Source organism: Schistocerca nitens, chromosome 2 (genome assembly GCF_023898315.1).
Source record: "Schistocerca nitens isolate TAMUIC-IGC-003100 chromosome 2, iqSchNite1.1, whole genome shotgun sequence".
Classification (NCBI taxonomy): Eukaryota; Metazoa; Arthropoda; class Insecta; order Orthoptera; family Acrididae; genus Schistocerca; species Schistocerca nitens.
Genome location: NC_064615.1, coordinates 323,756,077 through 323,777,319, shown reverse-complemented (window position 1 = coordinate 323,777,319; position 21,243 = coordinate 323,756,077). Strand labels below are relative to the sequence as shown.

Below are 21,243 nucleotides of genomic sequence, written 5' to 3'. Positions count from 1 at the left end.
AAACTAAACGAGCAGCGATAGAAATACACCGTTTGTTGCAATATGCTTGGGACAACAGTACATTTTCAAGCAGACAAACTTTCGAAATTACGGTAGTTACAATTTTCAACAACAGATGGCGCTGCGGTCTGGGAAACTCTATAGTACGATATTTTCCACATATCCTCCATGCGTAGCAATAATACGGCGTAGTCTCTGAATGAAATTACCCGAAACCTTTGACAACGTGTCTGGCGGAATGGCTTCACATGCAGATGAGATGTACTGCTTCAGCTGTTCAATTGTTTCTGGATTCTGGCGGTACACCTGGTCTTTCAAGTGTCCCCACAGAAAGAAGTCACAGGGGTTCATGTCTGGCGAATAGGGAGGCCAATCCACGCCGCCTCCTGTATGTTTCGGATAGCCCAAAGCAATCACACGATCATCGAAATATTCATTCAGGAAATTAAAGACGTCGGCCGTGCGATGTGGCCGGGCACCATCTCGCACAAACCACGAGGTGTTCGCAGTGTCGTCTAAGGCAGTTTGTACCGCCACAAATTCACGAAGAATGTCCAGATAGCGTGATGCAGTAATCGTTTCGGATCTGAAAAATGGGCCAATGATTCCTTTGGAAGACATGGCGGCCCAGACCAGTACTTTTTGAGGATGCAGGGACGATGGGACTGCAACATGGGGCTTTTCGGTTCCCCATATGCGCCAGTTCTGTTTATTGACGAAGCCGTCCAGGTAAAAATAAGCTTCGTCAGTAAACCAAATGCTGCCCACATGCATATCGCCGTCATCAATCCTGTGCACTATATCGTTAGCGAATGTCTCTCGTGCAGCAATGGTAGCGGCACTGAGGGGTTGCCGCGTTTGAATTTTGTATGGATAGAGGTGTAAACTCTGGTGCATGAGACGATACGTGGACGTTGGCGTCATTTGGACCGCAGCTGCAACACGGCGAACGGAAACCCGAGGCCGCTGTTGGATCACCTGCTGCACTAGCTGCGCGTTGCCCTCTGTGGTTGCCGTACGCGGTCGCCCTACCTTTCCAGCACGTTCATCCGTCACGTTCCCAGTCCGTTGAAATTTTTCAAACAGATCCTTTATTGTATCGCTTTTCGGTCCTTTGGTTACATTAAACCTCCGTTGAAAACTTCGTCTTGTTGCAACAACACTGTGTTCTAGGCAGTGGAATTCCAACACCAGAAAAATCCTGTGTTCTAAGGAATAAACCATGTTGTCTACAGCACACTTGCACATTGTGAACAGCACACGCTTACAGCAGAAAGACGATGTACAGAATGGCGCACCCACAGACTGCGTTGTCTTCTATATCTTTCACATCACTTGCAGCGCCATCTGTTGTTGAAAATTGTAACTACTGTAATTTCGAAAGTTTGTCTGCCTGAAAATGTACTGTTGTCCCAAGCATATTGCAACAAACGGTGTATTTCTATCGCTGCTCGTTTAGTTTTTATTGCCGTTTCAAATATACCGGTCATTTTTGAAACACCCTGTAAATGAACAAGCGAAATTCGCGTTGTATCCTATTGTATTGTATGTTAACCGGGTACCTATAAACGACGGAGATGCTCCATTTCTGCCGCAACCACGGTGGTCCACAACCCCACGACGCCCACCACAGTACACTTCACCCCTTCAGCCGCCCCACATCGAACCCAGGGTTATTGTGCAGTTCGGCCCCCGGTGGACCCCCCCCCCCCCCCCCAGGGAACGTCTCACACCAGACGAGTGTAACCCATATGTTTGCGTGGTAGAGTAACGGTGGTGTACACGTACGTGGAGAACTTGTTTGCGCAGCAATCGCCGACATAGTGCAACTGCGGTGGAATAAGGGGAACCACCCCGCATTCGCCGAGGCAGATGGAAAACCGCCTAAAAACCATCCACAGACTGGTCGGTACACCGGACCTCGACACAAAATCCGCCGGGCGGATTCGTGCCGAGGACCAGCGCCCCTTCCCGCCCAGAAAGCCGTGCGTTAGACCGCACGGCCAACCGGGCAGGCGAAATTCGTGTTAGTAGGAAGTGGGACAATATCATCTTCTAGAGAATTAAAGTTACCCCTAATTGGGAACATAGTTTCTTTAGGTCACATCTTGTTTTTATTATGGTTTGTTTGTCTGAGGTATTTCTTTTGGTCTTCGTGCAGCGTCGAGTTTGGTCGAGCAGTGCCTGACGTCAATCACAAGTGCGCTTAGCAAAGAGATGTCTGGGCCGTATGCTGGTCCAACGTGTAAACCGATAACCTGAACATCCAATGCACGAGAATGTCAATGGGAATAAGACATCTTTATAAGTCCATGTGAAGACCTTGTCTGTGAAATGCAATGAGAATGAATCATTCTATAACAAGTGAAGATTAAATAGTGTTTTATTCACAAGCTGTTGATTTGCGCCTTCAGGAACGTTACTGTAACGAGTAATTGAGGAAAATCACGGGTCTTTCAACTTATACTATATCAGAAGAGTCTGATAGATATGGACTAAAAAAAAAATGGTTCAAATGGCTCTGAGCACTATGCGACTTAACTTCTGAGGTCATCAGTCCCCTAGAACTTAGAAGTACTTAAACTAACCTAAGGACAACACACACATCCATGCCCGAGGCAGGATTCGAACCTGCGACCGTAGCGGTCGCTCGGCTCCAGACTGCAGCGCCCAGAACCGCACGGCCACTCCGGCCGGCAGACGTGGACTCTCACACAGTCTAATTGAAAAGACTCACGTGTGTTTTTCTGATCAGCACTGTGTGAGGTAACGGGCGAGTTGTGGCGTCCTGGAAATACTAACAAGGGAACCTCCCCATCGCACCCCCCTCAGATTTAGTTATAATTTGGCACAGTGGATAGGCCTTGAAAAACTGAACACAGATCGGTCGAGAAAACAGGAAGAAGTTGTGTGGAACTACGAAAAAATAAGCAAAACATACAAACTGAGTAGTCCATGGGCAACATAGGCAACATCAAGGATCATCTGGGCACAGGACCGCCATGGTCTTGTGGTTAGCGTGAGCAGCTGCGGAGCGAGAGGGCGTTGGTTCAAGTCTACCCTCGAGCGAAAAGTTTACTTACTTTATTTTTGCAAAGTTATGATCTGTCCATTCGTTCATTGACGTCTCTGTTCACTGTAATAAGTTTAGTGTCTGTGTTTTGCGACCGCACCGCAAAATCGTGCGATTAGTTGACGAAAGGACGTGCCTCCCCAATGGGAACCGAAAATATTTGATCCAGGAAAACACGTCTGATATATTCTATACGACACTGGTGACGGCATGTGCGTCACATGACAGGAATATGTTGTCGACCCACCTAACTTGCACACTTGGCGAATGGGTAAAAAGATTCTTCTACCTTGCCCGATTTAGGTTTTCTTGTGGATGTGATAATCACTCCCAAAAAAGTGTTGAAAACATAAGAGTGTGTCACATAAACTGCAACAAATGAATGCAAGAGTTTCACAGTCGCACAGTTTTCTCTGTTCTCTGTCAAAACATATGTTTTTAACGTTTTCAAATTTTTCCGTGTGTAGACCGTCAAATCCTGCATATGTCCAAGCAAATCTGAATATGTCCTGGAATTTTGGAGAGCGAAATTGATTATGTGCGAGCACCTGAACACTGATAATTGCCTGAAAATAAAAATTTAAAACTTTTACTGTAAGGGAGACTTGAACCAAGGACCTCATGGTCCACAGCTGCTCACGCTACCCACGGGACCACGGCGCTCCTGAGCCCGCACCGTCCTTGATGTTGCCTATGTTGCCCATGGACAACTCAGTTTGTATATTTTGCTTATTTCTTCGTAGTTCCGCACAACTTCTTCCTGTTTTCTCGATTGATCTGTGTTCAGTTTTTCAAGGCCTATCCACTGTGCCAAATTATAAATAAATCTGAAGGGGGTGCGATGGGGAGGTTCCCTTGTAAGTTGAGTTGGCGTGGCCGCGCTGAGTCCTCTCGGCGGGCCGCCACTGATCAGCGGCCGCACAACGGCCGGACCATGTGGTCCATCGGCCGCGTGGCTGCGAATTCCATGGTGACGCTGTGTCGATGTGGGAGACATGCCGGGAGTGCCAAAGATGGCGGACTTTGCGAAACAATCATGGCAGACATTTCACAGTTCGTATAGAAATTAATAGTAGCCAGATGAATCATGATACCCCAAAAATAAACATGCACATTACCATTATTTGTACGGCGATCCTGACGGTGTAATCAGATTTTCAATACCTTTATTAGTTTAAAGTTTAGTATCTAACGGTAAATTATACAAGTAACACCCAGCAAAGAATTTCCAAAATCCAAACGGTTCATCCGATTACGTCGATCAACGTGTCTTTAGAAAGCTGTTAGTGTAAACCTAAATTGCTATAAATTACAAGCATGTAACTTGAATAGTTCATGAGTTATTGCAGGTCAAAGTGGCCGATTACTATCGATCGCGTCAAGCCGTAAGTACTCCACAGTGACACGAAAAATCCGTGGCAGCATGCTTATAAATATATTTATTTATCTATGTCTTTGTTTATATCCGATATATCCTATTAATGAAGAAACTGGTTAAATATTTACTGTGTTTTAGGAAGCACAGAGGCATTAAGCTACTGACCTACCTTTTGTTTCTATTCCTTTGATATAAATGGTTCAAATGGCTCTGAGCACTATGGGACTCAACTGCTGTGGTCATCAGTCCCCTAGAACTTAGAACTACTTAAACCTAACTAACCTAAGGACATCACACACATCCATGCCCGAGGCAGGATTCGAACCTGCGACCGTAGCAGTCGCCCGGTTCCGGACAGCGCGCCTAGAACCGCGAGACCACCGCGGCCGGCTCCTTTGATATATATTTATTTGATATGGTTATGTATTTAATAATGTGTGTTAGAGTGTGTTTATGGTCCAGCCGTAGGAATATTTATTTAATTTCAAGTTATGTAAATGTAAACCCAGTATTTCGAAAGTGTTCCAATATGTTCGTGGATGTGCGTTAGTTTGGAGACAGCGCGAAAGCGCTCTATCCAATCACAGCGTTCGTGAATGAGGAGTTGGAACAGTGCGGCGCGATAGACTTGGAATGTGGAGCGGTTTGCGCGTGGTCGCGAGAGATAGAAATACTTCGGAGTGCGGACTTATGAACTTGTGAGATTTCCGAGGTTTCTACACTGAAGACGTAGTATGTGTTTAGAAGTGAATATCTCACGAGCTATGTTGTTCATCACTAATTACGTGCCTTAGGAATCTATTGTTTCCCTGTTATTCAACTTATATTTTATTTAATTGCTGGACCGTCGAAACCAATAAGTGTTTTGCAGAAATATACCACATTCTCAAAAGTACTTCTACTATCCTACTCATCATTTAAAGTCGTTAAGATAGTACCTGCAGATTGTATTTATTGCAATCTTTTATTTATAAATTTCTACGTTACATTCGCGATTGCCGAGTGATAGGAACCTTCGACCATTCGATTCATGTGTATATTCATATTGCATACTGTAGACTAAGCAGTATTTGGCTTGTAATGCGGCAACTACGTATACCAGCCCCTAGACAACGAAACCAGCCAAAACTTTTAATATTTCAACTTTTGAGTCTGAGAGTGCGTAGTTGAGGACCACATCATTTCATATACTGTTGAGAATACCCGCAACTGTGCTTTTAGTACCTTCCGCCTCTACTGTGCTATGGGGTATTGTTTGTTACACCACTCTTTCATTGCTGTATTCAGCCGTCTGGGGGGTCAGAAATGGGGGGGGGGGCGGGGGAGGGAAGTGTGCCTCTCTTCTCGGATGAGTCTTGCGGAACACCCATCTGCTCCATGGCCTACAAGTCGACGTGATCCTACATCCACTTTACATCTCACGCAAATTTTCAGCTGCCAAAACCAGTCATCGTTATTGCCTAGAATACCTCGATTCTAACATTACTACATGCTATGGTGGCAGGAATAGATGGTGTGTACCCCTAACACGTGATGCTATCCTTTTACGATTGGTTCAGTGAACGAGGAACTTATGACGTCGTAGCCAACCTAACAATATTATTTTGTGTACTGTTGTCTGCTGAACGAAATATGATGTTACGGCACATCAGACAAACTTCCTGACTGGATGCCGGACTTCTGCAGTACTGCAAATACATTGATACTCTGCAGTACTGCAAATACATTGATACTCTTAAAACTACTGTCAAGTGCTTGGTAAAAGATACTTCCAATAGTACAGCATATTAAGATTTCTTCCCATTCCAATCACGTGTGGAGTGTACGAAAACGATTACTTGAATCCTCTGTGCACACTGTAATTGGTCCAACTCTGTTCGCAGTCCCTGCTGGAGCGATACATAACAGGCTGTGGTACTTTCCTAGATTCCTCACATAATATTGATTCTTGAAACTTAGTTGCAAGGCTTTAACAGGACTCAGGCATTTTCCAGTTCAGATTGCTCAGCATTTTCAGAACACACTCCCATGTTTCAAACAAACATGTGGACATTTGCGCCACCCTTCTTGTTATAAGCTCAATATTTCCTGGTTAACTATCTGGCTTTGGTCCCACATAGAATGTTCCAGGATGGACTGCACCAGTTTTTTGTAAGCAATCTTCTTTCTTGACTGATTCCATTTTCCCACTATTCTGTCAATGAAACCACCTGCTTCACTTTGACTGAGGCTACGTTATCATCCATCATCATATCCCTACAAACTGAATCCCTGCAGGTGGATGCAGTATTTCTCGATTTTCGAAAGCATTTGATTGAGTACCACACATACACTTATTATCAAAAGCACCGTCCCATGGGATATCAAGCGAAACTGGTGACTGGATTGAGGTTTTTTGATAGGACGCAGCAAGTTATCTTGTATGGAGAGTCATATACAGATGTATAAGTAACTATCGGTGTAGCCCTCCCGGTTGGCCGTGCAGTCTAACCCACAGCTTTCCAGGCAGGAAGGAGCGCCTGGTTCCCGGCACGAATACACCCGGCGGATTTGTGTCGAGGTCCGGTGAACCAGCCAGTTTGTGGGTGGTTTTTAAGCGGTTTTTCATCTGCCTCGGCGAATGCGGGCTTGTTCCCCTTATTCCGCCTCAGTTACACTATGTCGGCGATTGCTGCTCAAACAAGTTCTCGATGTATGCATACACCACCATTACTCTACCACGCAAACATAGGGGTTGCACTCGTCTGGTTTGAGACGTTACCTGGGGGGTCCACCGGGGGCCGAACTGCACAATAACCCTGGGTTCAGTGTGGGGTGGCTGAGAGGTGAAGTAGACTGCGGTAGTCGTCGTGAGGTTGTGGACCACTGCGGTTGCGGCGAGGATGGAGCCTCTCCGTCGTTTCTAGGTCCTCGGTTAACAGACAATTCAATACAATACAACTATCGGTGTGCCCCACGGAAGTTTGTTGTGACCTTTGCCGCTCATATGGCATAGGCTTATTAACGACCTTGCAGACAATCCTAATAGTAATGTCAGACCTTTTGCAGATGATGCAGTTATCTATACTGAAATACTGTCTGGAACAAACCGCAGAAGTGTTCAGATCTTGATAAGATTTCAAAGTGGTGCAAAGATTAGCAACTTGATGATGAAGAAGGTATCTGGAGAAGGTATCTGGATACGTCAGACCATGCAACGCTGTGCCACTGTGTCAGCGTCTACTGTCGATGGTCACGTGCCCATTTCAGCCATTGTTGCCAGTATCGTGCTGTTAACATTGGCGCATGCATGGATAATCAGCTGCGGACGCCCATCGTTAGGAGTGTTCGATGCACTGTGTGTTCAGACACACTTGCACTCTGCCCAGCATTAAAGTCTGATGTTAGTTCCGCCATATTTCGTCGCCTGTCCTGTTGTAGCAGTCTTTCCAGCCTACGACGTCCGACATGTGTATTAAGAGGTGGCCGCCCAACCCTACAACGTCACATCGCGGTTTCACCTCGGTTTCGCCACGTGTTGAAATACTTGCCGCAGCCCTCTTCGAACACCCGACAAGTCGTGCAGTTTCCGAAATGCCCGTGTCAAGCCTTCGGGCCATCGCAATCTGCCCTCGGGCACACTCAGATCGCCCGCCTTTCCCATTCTACACATGGACAGCGCGGTCACTCGTGTTACAGGCACCGTGCGTGGGTCGTCTGATTAGCAGTCATTCCTCGCCAGGTGAGGTTACTGTCGCCTGGACACGTTTATATCCACAGTAGATCAGTGTATAATTCGTTTGTGTCATTTAGGCAGGTCAGACGTTTTGAGACATTTCAACTTGCACTTAACAATGGCTATAAAGCCCTGATTGTGTGAAATAAATTAATAATCTACAGGTTAATAGCGGAAATTTCTTTCAAAACGGTTGCATACGTAGCAGGAATGGCGCTAGTCCGCGGTTATACTTGTCAACTCGTGTACTCGCTCTCTTCTCTGGGAGAGTCGAGTCCATTTGTACCCTACAATAGATTCAGCTGACGAGTGGGCTGCGGCGGTGACTCAGGAGTCGCGTCTATGGGCACACGGAGACGACGATTTTGGAGAAGGAGTAACAGGATACGATGGCGAGTTTAAAGCGAATATAGACGGCTCATTTCTGATATCTAGTGCACGACAGGCCTCCTGAACGCCATTTGATTGCCAATGACTACGACAAATGAATTAGTAGCATTACAACCACTCAGTATGCACATGACCCGAGAGCCACGAGTTACAGTCCTTGAGAGTGTTGCATTAATTTTTCTGGCAGAGTAGGTATTAGTTGAATGGGAATATTGAGTAGTCCCAGGTGTCCAAAAAAGTAAACGTTTCAGTTAATACAAGAAACTTAAAATTATGCTGAAATTCTGTTTTTCTTCTCATTTTTCCTTAAAATGAATCTACAGGGAAGACAGCCAACCCATTGTAGACAATCATGGTAAACTTCCTTGACGAAAAGTTAATATTTATGAAGGAAACATGTGGACGTTCTTAACACTTTGTAATAAAAAAGTATAAACCATTATGTAACTCACATTTTATTGCTAATATGGACAAAAATCAAACAGATTACACCTATTACCCATTCCCTTTGGCATCATACTCCACAGTCAGTTCATTCTTTGATACATGTTGGCCAGCTGCTTATCTCAGAGTAGAAGTTCTGGATGATTTCATCTTTTGGTGGGAATTTTCTTCTCGTTTATAGGCACATGATCTTGATAAGCCTGACTCATGGGACTTGATGGAATTACAGACGAATCAGCCAGCTGGAATGTGTGCTCTTCTGCTCCATCAGTGAATCATCTAACTTTAACAACACCAAGACTTTCATGTGATTAGGAGAAGCCGGCCGCTATGACCGAGCGGTTCTAGGTCCTTCAGTTCGGAACCACACTGCGGCTACAGTCTCAGGTTCGAATCCTGCCTCGGGGATGGATGTGTGTGATGTCCTTAGGCTAGTTAGGTTTAAGTGGTTGTGTCTAGGGGACAGATGACCTCAGATATTAGGTCCCATAGTGCTTAGAGCTATTTGAACCATTGGATTAGGAGAACTGCATGAATTGTGTTATGTGAAAGTGCTGTTTCTTATTTCTTTGCGTAGTCCTTCCTTGAGTTTCAACAGAAGTAGCATTCTTTCTGTGCCACAAGCATTAAACAAAATATCATCACTGCATGGCTTTTATTTTGGCGTCCACAAGAGTCAGAGAAGATGTGAAGGTATATTGTACAACATTTTGATTTATATAACCAAAAAGAGATGGACGACTTCATTAGGGTTTCTTTGCGCTATTCCTTCATGAAAGAGGTTCAAAAATGGTTCAAATGGCTCTGAGCACTATGGGACTTAACATCTGATGTCATCAGTCCCCTAGAACTTAGAACTACTTAAACCTAACTAACCTAAGGACACAACACACATCCATGCCCCAGGCAGGATTCGAACCTGCGACCGTAGCAGTTGTGTGGTTCCGGACTGAAGCACCTAGAACCACTCGGCCACTGTGGCGGCATGAAAGAGGTAAAACCTGGCTCTTCCACTCCATACATCATGCACATTAATGGCATTTACAGAAAGCTGGCGCAAGTAAAATGTGTCTTGTATTGGTATCTGAGGCAGTTATAGGTTCTTCATAAAATCAAACGTGAGACCTGCAACGGTATAAATTGTTTCAGTTTTCTCTTTAACTGCATGTAATTTCTCAAAGAATTTATCAGCACACCTCTTGTGCACTATTAACTTAATTGTTGCTGCTCTTGTAGCAGTGATAACTAAACCTTAATTTTGAAGCAGTACTAAGTTTCAGGTTAGACGTCTTAGCTATTCTGTTTTGGTTGCCCTCTATTCCCTTTCCAACTTATGTATGCTTCAATTTTTACTCTTTCTCTCTTTATTACTGTTTATTTCGGGAAGGCTAGCCAAAGGTTGCGTTTCATTGGCAGGACACTTAGAAGATGCAACAAGTCCACTAAAGAGACAGCTTACACTACACTCGTTCGTCCTCTGTTAGAATATTGCTGCGCGGTGTGGGATCCTTACCAGGTGGGATTGACGGAGGACATCGACAGGGTGCAAATAAGGGCAGCTCGTTTTGTATTATCACGTAGTAGGGGAGAGAGTGTGGCAGATATGATACGCGAATTGGGATGGAAGTCATTACAGCAAAGTCGTTTTTCGTCGCGACGAGATCTATTTACGAAATTTCAGCCACCAACTTTCTCTTCCGAATGCGAAAATATTTTGTTGAGCCCAACCTACATAGGTAGGAATGATCATCAAAATAAAATAAGAGAAATCAGAGCTCGAACAGAAAGGTTTAGGTGTTCGTTTTTCCCGCGCACTGTTCGGGAGTGGAATGGTAGAGAGATAGTATGATTGTGGTTCGACGAACCCTCTGCCAAGCACTTAAATGTGAATTGCAGAGTAGTCATGTAGATGTAGATGTAGAACTCCACTTCATTCTTCTTTTTCCTCATTATTTTCTGACATTTGTCATTAGCATCAACACTCTGACTGCATACCAGCATAGCAGCCATAAGAATAGAAGTCGATTAAACCAAAGAGTGAGGGGCAATATTGGTTACTCCCTCTGTTTACAACAGTGCTGACAAAATTCTTAGGCAGCCCATATCTTTTGTACATGTGGATTTTCTTTACAGTTTAGTTGGTATAATGGCTCCAAAACAAGATAGAAAATGCCAGAACCTATGGAGTTTTTCTATATTACGATTGACTTTATGTTTAAGGTACAGAGCCGGCCGCGGTGGCCGAGCGGTTCTAGGCGCTTCAGTCCGGAACCGCGCTGCTGCTACGGTCGCAGGTTCGAATCCTGCGTCGGGCACGGATGTGTGTGATGTCGTTAGGTTAGTTAGGTTTAAGTAGTTCTAAGTTCTATGGGACTGATGACCTTAGATATTAAGTCCCATAGTGCTCATTTTTTAAGGCACAAAAACATAGGTAACTGAGTTTTGCCAAAAAATGGACATACGTGGTTGTCAACGTTCCCATTGAGTTGTAATGTGTGTGTGTGTCGGCTGCCGAGGCGAGTGAGAGGGCGCGTGTGCGCAGGCTGGAGCCGGCGGTCTTCTCGAGCCTGCCGAACCTGGGCCTGCTCAACCTGAGCGGCAACGCGCTGCAGGCGCCGGAGCGCGGCCCGCTGCTCGCCTCGGCCAGCCTGCACTCGCTCGACCTGTTCAACTGCTCGCTGCGCCGCCTGCCCCAGGACGCCTTCTCGTCGCTGCCGCAGCTCGTCGCCGTCGACCTGTCGCTCAACGGGCTGGCGCAGCTGCCCGCCCAGCTGTTCCACGACGTCCCGCAGCTGCAGCAGGTCAGCCGACCTCCGGCCTCTGTCTCCTATCCCTCTACACTGTGAACAACTCCAGTACTGGTCACAAGGTGTTCTCCACTTATCTCATTTGCACTAGCAATATTTCCGCTTCATCTCAGACTCTAATGCATACAGCGTCACTGTACCACCGTTCCTCTTAGCTTAAAGCCGTCGGCAGACGGACCGTGCTGTCGAACGTTAACGTTGAGCGTGCCAAGTTCGACGTGCTGTGCTGCTGAACGCTCAGGAACGATCTCACTTGTGCATACGTTACGTGGGCCCCAACGTGGTATACGTGATCGCAACGCACTCCAGTGGCAGTTGAGGGATGTTTCTAGTTCGTAAATCACACTGTTTACTCAACGGGCGCGCATAAAATTCCCACGTTAGGTCTATTAAAACGCACATTTCCTCCATCGTCCACGAAAAGGAAAATACCATGTCCAATCAGTAAGGACACAAGTTTATAAAAGTTCCATTACAAACAGTGCGGTACAAATTTTGAATACTTATCCGCATAAGATAAACATTATTTCATCATTCCCACATTTCAGTAAAACCCCAAGGTCAGTCTTACTTGATCACTGTTCCTACCCAGTAGCAGCATCTTTGCAACATACGAATTACGAAGCGTAAAAGAAAAAGGAGCAAAATATCTTTATACAACTAGCGCAAGCTGTCCTGTAAATTAAGCCAATCGAACAAAGTCACCCTTCAAAAACATCATAACATCAAATATTTTAGCATATGCTTATATTAAACTAATAATAAAGTATCAGAACCTGATAAAAACGCGAATGTTAGTAAAAAAAATTTGTATGTGTTGAGATGCAATCCACCGACCCAGCAAAAACTATCTTCTGGATGGAGACTCTACTCATTACGCTAAACCGACAATGCGCTACGTGAACTCAATCATATGTGTTACCTTGTGCTAAAATGGTTAATCGTAGCTAATTATGTCACTAATTGAAATTTCATTATAACAAATTGTACCAAGAACAATGCGTTTTGGGTGGATCTTCAGTGTGTCGCTGCCTTCAAGTAGCCTACTCTCATAATATGCAAGTTACAATAATTCTTTTGCCACGAATATGATGTTTCTCATTATTTTATTGGAACGAATCATACAACTAACAACGGGTTTTCCAGTGATTCCCTATTTGTTGGTGCTAAGAAACGGCATATATACATATAGGCTTGAAATGAATGCCAATATGGCGCCTCACAACTCTGTACTGAAGGGAGACGGCGCGCGTGTGACGTAGGTGCCAATGTGCCGTCTCATTGGTCAACGCTCAGACGCACGCTCAGAATATCTGACATGCCAGATGTTGCTCTGCACGTTCGGAAAGACTCCAAAACGTGCTATTCCACGGTATGACATCAGAAACTCGCCACGCTCAACGCTCGGATGCACGGTCCGTGTGCCGACGGCTTAATGCTAGCGAGGAGAACACGGCAAGTGCCATAATCCGATTTCCGAGAAACTTCGCTCGGTGGAACGGAACCAAAATAAAGGAACACGTGTCTCGGTTTATCTCTAGATATTCGACAATTTCTGATAAAACGACTGTCAGTTTTCCACGTAATTTACACGCCTTTTAGTGTGCAACAAGCTCAGCCCAACTGGTGGCATAGTGGCTTGTGTCACGGTCTTCCAATATTGCGTCCAGTGTTTGAAGCCTGATTATTGTTTTTATTTATTTCATGTCTTTTTTCATTTACGAGGCGTGTTTTTTAAGTAATTACCGTTTTGAAATTAAAAAAAGACGTGCTAAGATATCTCAATAATTTTATTTTTATATGAAAGCCTGTACCTTAATCTACTTTTCTACATAATTTCCGTCAATATTGAGGCACTTGTCATAACGTTGTACCGGTTTTTGAATACCCTCCTCATAGAAGTCCGCCACCTGACTTGTTAACCACTGCATCACCACTGTTTTGAAGACACTGACCACCCAGGTATTTCTTCAAGTGCGGGAACAGATGGTAGTCACTGGGCGCAAGATCGGGGCTGTACGGAGGATGATGTAGAGTTTCCAATCGAAAAGATATGATGAGATCTTTGGTCTGATTCGCCACATGCGGACGGGCATTCTCTTGCGGCAAAACGATGCCCTTGCTCAACTTGCCACGTCTTTTGTTCTGAATTGAACGGCGCAGATGGTGCAATGTCTTAAAGTAAGCTACTGCATTGATTGTCTCATTACAAGGCAGAAATTCCACAAGCAGTACTCCTTTTCTGTCCCAAAAAACTGTGCACATGATTTTCCGGGCAGAAATTGTTTGCATAAACTTCACTTTCCTGGGTGAATCTGAATGCCGCCATTCCATGGACTGTTGCTTTGATTCTGGTGTGACGTAGGCCACCCATGTTTCATCGCCCATAACAATTTAAGAAATCATCACCGTCGTTGTAGTACCGTTCAAGGAAATTCAATGCACTGTCTAAACGTTTTGTTTTGTGCACACCCGTCAACATTTTCGGTACCCAACGTGTGCACAATTTTCGGTAATCCAAGTGCTCGGTGACAATGCCATATAAAACACTACGAGAAACATTAGGAAAGTCATCCCGCAAGGAGAAAAGCGTAAAGCGTCTGTTTTATCTCACTTTATTGTCCACTTCCTGCACCAAACTTTCATTAACGACCAAAGGGCGCCCACTCCGTTGTTCATCATGCACATTTATGCGGTCATCTTTAAATGCTCTCACTCACTTTCTTACCATTCCATCACTCATAATGTTTTCTCTGTAAACTGCACAGATCTCACGATGAATATCGATCGCTTCTAGGCCTTTAGCACTGAGAAATCTTATGACAGCCCGTACTTCACAGTCGGCGGGACTCACGATTATCGGAGGCATCTTAAACACTCAGTACACAACGTAAACAAGAAAGAATCAGACTGTAATGGTGTCAGTGCGTAGACTACAGATGTAGGTACCCACTGCGCATGCGCAGAACGCCGACCGCAGCGCTGCGGCCGCAGCGTGGCAAAACGGTACTTACTTAAAAAAACACGCCTTGTATCTATGCATGTCCCTAGAAGGGTACTACACAAATGTTTCTTATCATTTTAGGGGCTACAAGAGCGTTATCTTAATTGTAACATTACAATTGAGATGCACAATAAGTGTCATACATTTATTATATGATATATGCTGATAAGCCAATACATTATAGCCACAGCCCATCGCGACGTTGGATGTTGCCTGTTGGCATTCAGGGCACATAACACCCTGTAACAAAAGTGTGTAAGCAGAGCAGACATGGGTAGGGGATCGCCCTAGTACGACGAGCGGACACCTGGACACGTTCTGGCCACAGAAATGTATCCATAGATCAGTTCGACCATGCTATCAATTATATTGAATGGGCCGATATTTAACGTCGTCTCTTCCAAAGAATTATTCTCTCTATTTTGCAGGTGCATATTTTCAAAAAGACAAACGAGCACTAATAGCTTTCGCTCTTGTAAAGATTCACGTTGTAAATATCAATTTCAAGCTACTTTTCGTATTCAGATATATAGCAGCTAGTTTTTGTTCAAGACAACCAGAGATGCTCCCACGTTTTACTAAACAGTCAAGCGCGCAATAGTGTTAAGCATATCTCAGATTTGCGTAACGTAACCATCATAACACACACATGAAAAACAGTTTTGCATCACCCCAGTTCCAAGAACTCCTCAAGATAGACGTCGACTGTCGATATTGTGTCACAGACACAGCCCCTTTGACTGTTCAGAGATGTCACTAAACCCGCCCAAAGATGTAAACAACCACGCATGAGCAGCGCCTATTAGACAGCCGATCAGTTCCAGACATTCCACCAGGAAGGAGGTACACGGCTCGTGTTGTCTGTACAACCATGCCTAGACGGTCAATACCGCAGTTCAATCGCGTCCCCATTGTTACTTTGTGCCAGGAAGGACTCTCAACAAGGCAAGTGTCCAGGTGTCTCAGAGTGAACCAAAGCGATGTTGTTCAAACATGGAGGAGATACAGAGAAACAGGAACTGTCGATGACATGCCTCGCTCAGGCCGCCCAAGGGACACTACTGCAGTGGATGATCGCTACCTACGGATGATGGCTCGGAGGAACCCTGGCATCAACGCCACCATGTTGAATAATGCTTTTCGTGCAGCCACAGGTCGTCGTGTTATGACTCAAACTCTGCGCAATAGGCTGCATGATGCACAACGTTACTCCCGACGCCCATGGCGAGGTCTGTCTTTGCAATCACGACACCATGCAACGTGGTACAGATGGCCCAACAACATGCTGAATGGACCACTCAGGATTGGCATCACTTTCTCTTCACCGATGAGTGTCGCATATGCCTTCAACCAGACAATTGTCAGAGACGTGTTTGAAGACAACCCGGTCAGGCTGAAAGCCTTAGACACACTGTCCAGTGAGTGCAGCAAGGTGGAGTTTCTCCGCTGTTTTGTGGTGGCATTATGTGGGGCCATCGTACGCCGCTGGTGGTCATGGAAGGTGCCCTAACGGCTGTAGGATACGTGAATGCTATCCTCTGACCGATAGTGTGACCACACCGGCAGCATATTGGAGAGGCATTCGTCTTCATGAACGATAATTTGCGCCCCCATTGTGCACATTTTGTAAGTGACTTCCTTCAGGATAAACGACATCGCTCGACTAGAGCGGCCAGCATGTTCTTCAGATATGAACCCTAACGAACATGCCTGAGATGAATTGAAAAGGGCTGTTTATGGACGACGTGACCCACCACGGATCTACGCCGAATTGCCGTTGAGGAGGGGGGACAATTTGGACCAACAGTGCCTTGACGAACTTGTGGATAGTATGCCATGGCGAATACAGGTATGCATCAATGCAAGAGGACATGCTACTGGGTATTAGAGGTACCGTTGTGTACAGCAATCTGGACCACCACCTCTGAAGATCTTGCTGCATGGTGGTACAACATGCAAAGTGTGGTTTTCATGAGCAATAAAAAGGGCGGAAATAATGTTTACGTTGATCTCTAATCCAATTTTCTGAACAGGTTCCGGAACTCTCGGAACCGTGGTGATGCAAAACTTTTTTTGATGTTTGTATGTCACTTTTCGCTATTAACTTTCAATAAACTTTCAAAACTGTCAAGAACTTTCGGGATAACTACTCCCACTAGTTTTAAAAAATAAAACTCACTAACAATCACGAAAAAAATTAATCCGTGTTTAAGCATATGATTGTCCAATGTTTCTTGGTTGCGTATTATTTAACCCTTGATCTTTCCTTTTTGCCGATTGTGATTTTGATTCAGTTTTGACAACCAACTTCAACCATGCACACGTCCAAAATAAAAAAAAAACCTTCAACAGCAGGTCTTTTCTTTTCACAATAATTATCTTCTCCGTTGGTTTATTCATAGTTCTTCACAATGCACATACTATAGTATACATTTCCATCGAACGACTGACTTCAATGGAATACAGACATGAACCGAGCAAAATTATAGTAGTAACAAGTTCTTTTTCGTATTAACATTGTTATTATTTATTCTGTGTCGAATTTGCTGCCCCACCGACGTCCATCTTCTGACGTGGCATGGCTGTGGGCTTGGCGCGTACAGCGACCAACTTCCGAAGCTGCCGTTACTGTACACTACACACAATACATTCTTTACATAATTTTAACCTATTACACTTATGAATATTAACGATGGAACTCGTTAACTACGTGCTACTTCATATATTGTAGTATTCTTACCGCAAGATCATGCATCGAACAGCTTTCTTAAAGGATGGCAGTCCTGATTGGCAAAAAATGTGCGATATTCACTCAAGAATATCAGCACACTAGCAAAGATATGGGCTGCAAATGGGGAAATCCTTTGAGAGATATGCAATTTTAACAAAGGGCAGATTATTATTATGCAGAGCCTGTGAACGAATATCTCGGAAACGGCGAAGCTGGTCGAATGTTCAAGTGAGCATCTATGGAAAAAGGTAGAAAGACAGTGGAACTACCACTAGGCGCTAAATAGTTGGACGTCCATAACTCTTTAGACAACATGTGGTTCTTTAAAGTAGGACAGATGGTGATCTGTGGCATCTCTGCTGAAAGAGCACAGGCTGGCGCATGCACGAGTTTTTCGGAGCACACCGTTCATTGTATATTGTTGAACATGGAGGTCCATAGCAGACTACCTCTACCTGTTCACTTGTTGACCCAACGACACAGCCATTTACGATTGCAGTGGGCATGTGTTGTTGTTGTTGTTGTTGTGGTCTTCAGTCCTGAGACTGGTTTGATGCAGCTCTCCATGCTACTCTATCCTGTGCAAGCTTCTTCATCTGCAAGTACCTGCTTAGTGTATTCATCTCTTGGTCTCCCCCTACGATTTTTACCCTCCACACTGCCCTCCAATACTAAATTGGTGATCCCTTGATGCCTCAGAACATGTCCTACCAACCGATCCCTTCTTCTGGTCAAGTTGTGCCACAAACTCCTCTTCTCCCCAATCCTATTCAGTACATCCTCATTAATTATGTGATCTACCCATCTAATCTTCAGCATTCTTCTGTAGCACCACATTTCGAAAGCTTCTATTCTCTTCTTGTCCAAACTATTTACCGTCCATGTTTCACTTCCATACATGGCTACACTCCATACAAATACTTTCAGAAATGACTTCCTGACACTTAAATCTATATTCGATGTTAACAAATTTCTCTTCTTCAGAAACGCTTTCCTTGCCATTGCCAGTCTACATTTTATATCCTCTCTACTTCTACCATCATCAGTTATTTTGCTCCCCAAATAGCAAAACTCCTTTACTACTTTAAGTGTCTCATTTCCTAATCTAATACCTTCAACATCACCTGACTTAATTCGACTACATTCCATTATCCTCGTTTTTCTTTTGTTGATGTTCATCTTATATCCTCCCTTCAAGACACCATCCATTCCGTTCAACTGCTCTTCCAAGTCCTTTGCTGTCTCTGACAGAATTACAATGTCATCGGCGAACCTTAAGGTTTTTATTTCTTCTCCATGGATTTTAATACCTATTCCGAATTTTTCTTTTGTTTCCTTTACTGCTTGCTCAATATACAGATTGAATAACATCGGGGAGAGGCTGCAACCCTGTCTTACTCCCTTCCCAATCACTGCTTCCCTTTCATGTCCCTCGACTCTTATAGCTGTCATCTGGTTTCTGTACAAATTGTAAATAGCCTTTCGCTCCCTGTATTTTACCCCAGCCACCTTTAGAATTTGAAAGAGAGTATTCCAGTCAACATTGTCAAAAGCTTTCTCTAAATCTACAAATGCTAGAAACGTAGGTTTGCCTTTCCTTAATCTTTCTTCTAAGATAAGTCGTAAGGTCAGTATTGCCTCACGTGTTCCAGTATTTCTACGGAATCCAAACTGATCTTCCCCGAGGTCAGCTTCTACTAGTTTTTCCATTCGTCTGTAAAAAATTCGTGTTAGTATTTTGCAGCTGTGGCTTATTAAACTGATTGTTCGGTAATTCTCACATCTGTCAACATCTGCTTTCTTTGGGATTGGAATTATTATATTCTTCTTGAAGTCTGAGGGTATTTCGCCTGTTTCATACATTTTGCTCACCAGATGGTAGAGTTTTGTCAGAACTGGCTCTCCCAAGGCCGTCAGTAGTTCCAATGGAATGTTGTCTACTCCGGGGGCCTTGTTTCGACTCAGGTCTTTCAGTGCTCTGTCAAACTCTTCACGCAGTATCGTATCTCCCATTTCATCTTCATCTACATCCTCTTCCATTTCCATAATATTGTCCTCAAGTACATCGCCCTTGTATAGACCCTCTGTATACTCCTTCCACCTTTCTGCTTTCCCTTCTTTGCTTAGAACTGGGTTTCCATCTGAGCTCTTGATGTTCATACAAGTGGTTTATCTCCAAAGGTCTCTTTAATTTTCCTGTAGGCAGTATCTATCTTACCCCTAGTGAGATAAGCCTCTACATCCTTACATTTGTCCTCTAGCCACCCTGCTTAGCCATTTTGCACTTCCTGTCGATCTCATTTTTGAGACGTTTGTATTCCTTTTTGCCTGCTTCATTTACTGCATTTTTATATTTTCTCCTTTCATCAATTAAATTCAATATTTCTTCTGTTACCCAAGGATTTCTACTATCCCTCGTCTTTTTACCTACTTGATCCTCTGCTGCCTTCACTACTTCATCCCTCAAAGCTACCCAATCTTCTTCTGCTGTATTTCTTTCCCCCATTCCTGTCAATTGTTCCCTTATGCTCTCCCTGAAACTCTCTACAACCTCTGGTTCTTTCAGTTTATCCAGGTCCCATCTCCTTAAATTCCCACCATTTTGCAGTTTCTTCAGTTTTAATCTACAGGTCATAACCAAGAGATTGTGGTCAGAGTCCACATCTGCCCCTGGAAATGTCTTACAATTTAAAACCTGGTTCCTAAATCTCTGTCTTACCATGTCACCCACGACTATTAAATTTTTGTCTCCCTTCACTATCTGAATAATTTCTTTTATTTCATCATACATTTCTTCAATTTCTTTGTCATCTGCAGAGCTAGTTGGCATATAAACTTGTACTACTGTAGTAGGTGTGGGCTTCGTATCTATCTTGGCCACAATAATGCGTTCACTAAGCTGTTTGTAGTAGCTTACCCGCCTTCCTATTTTCCTATTCATTATTAAACCTACTCCTGCATTACCCCTATTTGACTTTGTGTTTATAACCCTGTAGTCACCTGACCAGAAGTCTTTTCCTCCTGCCACCGAACTTCACTAATTCCCACTATATCTAACTTTAACCTATCCATTTCCCTTTTCAAATTTTGTAACCTACCTGCCCGATTAAGGGATCTGACATTCCACGCTCCGATCCGTAGAACGCCAGTTTTCTTTCTCCTGATAACGACATCCTCTTGAGTAGTCCCCGCCCGGAGATCCAAATGGGGGACTATTTTACCTCCGGAATATTTTACCCAAGAGGACGCCATCATCATTTAATCATACAGTAAAGCTGCATGCCCTCGGGAAAAATTACGGCCGTAGTTTCCCCTTGCTTTCAGCCGTTCGCAGTACCAGCACAGCAAGGCCGTTTTGTTTATTGTTACAAGGCCAGATCAGTCAATCATCCAGACTGTTGCCCTTGCAACTACTGAAAAGGCTGCTGCCCCTCTTCAGGAACCACACGTTTGTCTGGCCTCTCAACAGATACCCCTCCGTTGTGGATGTACCTACGGTACGGCTATCTGTATCGCTGAGGCACACAAGCCTCCCCACCAACGGCAAGGTCCATGGTTCATGGGCATGGGACCATCGGAATTCGACCGTTGATCAGTGTAAATGAATTGGCTCTTTGAGTGAATCACATTTTTGCTAACTAGGTCGCTGGTCGTCTCCACAAACGCCGTCATCGAGGTGTACAGCAGCTCGAAACATGCAG

The 21,243-nt window shown here is 44.4% G+C and overlaps 1 protein-coding gene across 2 annotated transcripts in view; it reads left to right on the top strand.

Moving 5' to 3' along the window:
• LOC126236117 (leucine-rich repeat-containing G-protein coupled receptor 5-like) overlaps positions 1-21,243 on the top strand; it is a 394,450-nt gene that overhangs the window by 359,323 nt on the left and 13,884 nt on the right. For both annotated transcript variants that reach the window (XM_049945188.1, XM_049945187.1), the window contains exon 6: positions 11,543-11,801. In XM_049945188.1, coding sequence (XP_049801145.1) covers positions 11,543-11,801 — 259 coding nt within the window. The remainder of the gene's footprint in view (positions 1-11,542; positions 11,802-21,243) is intronic.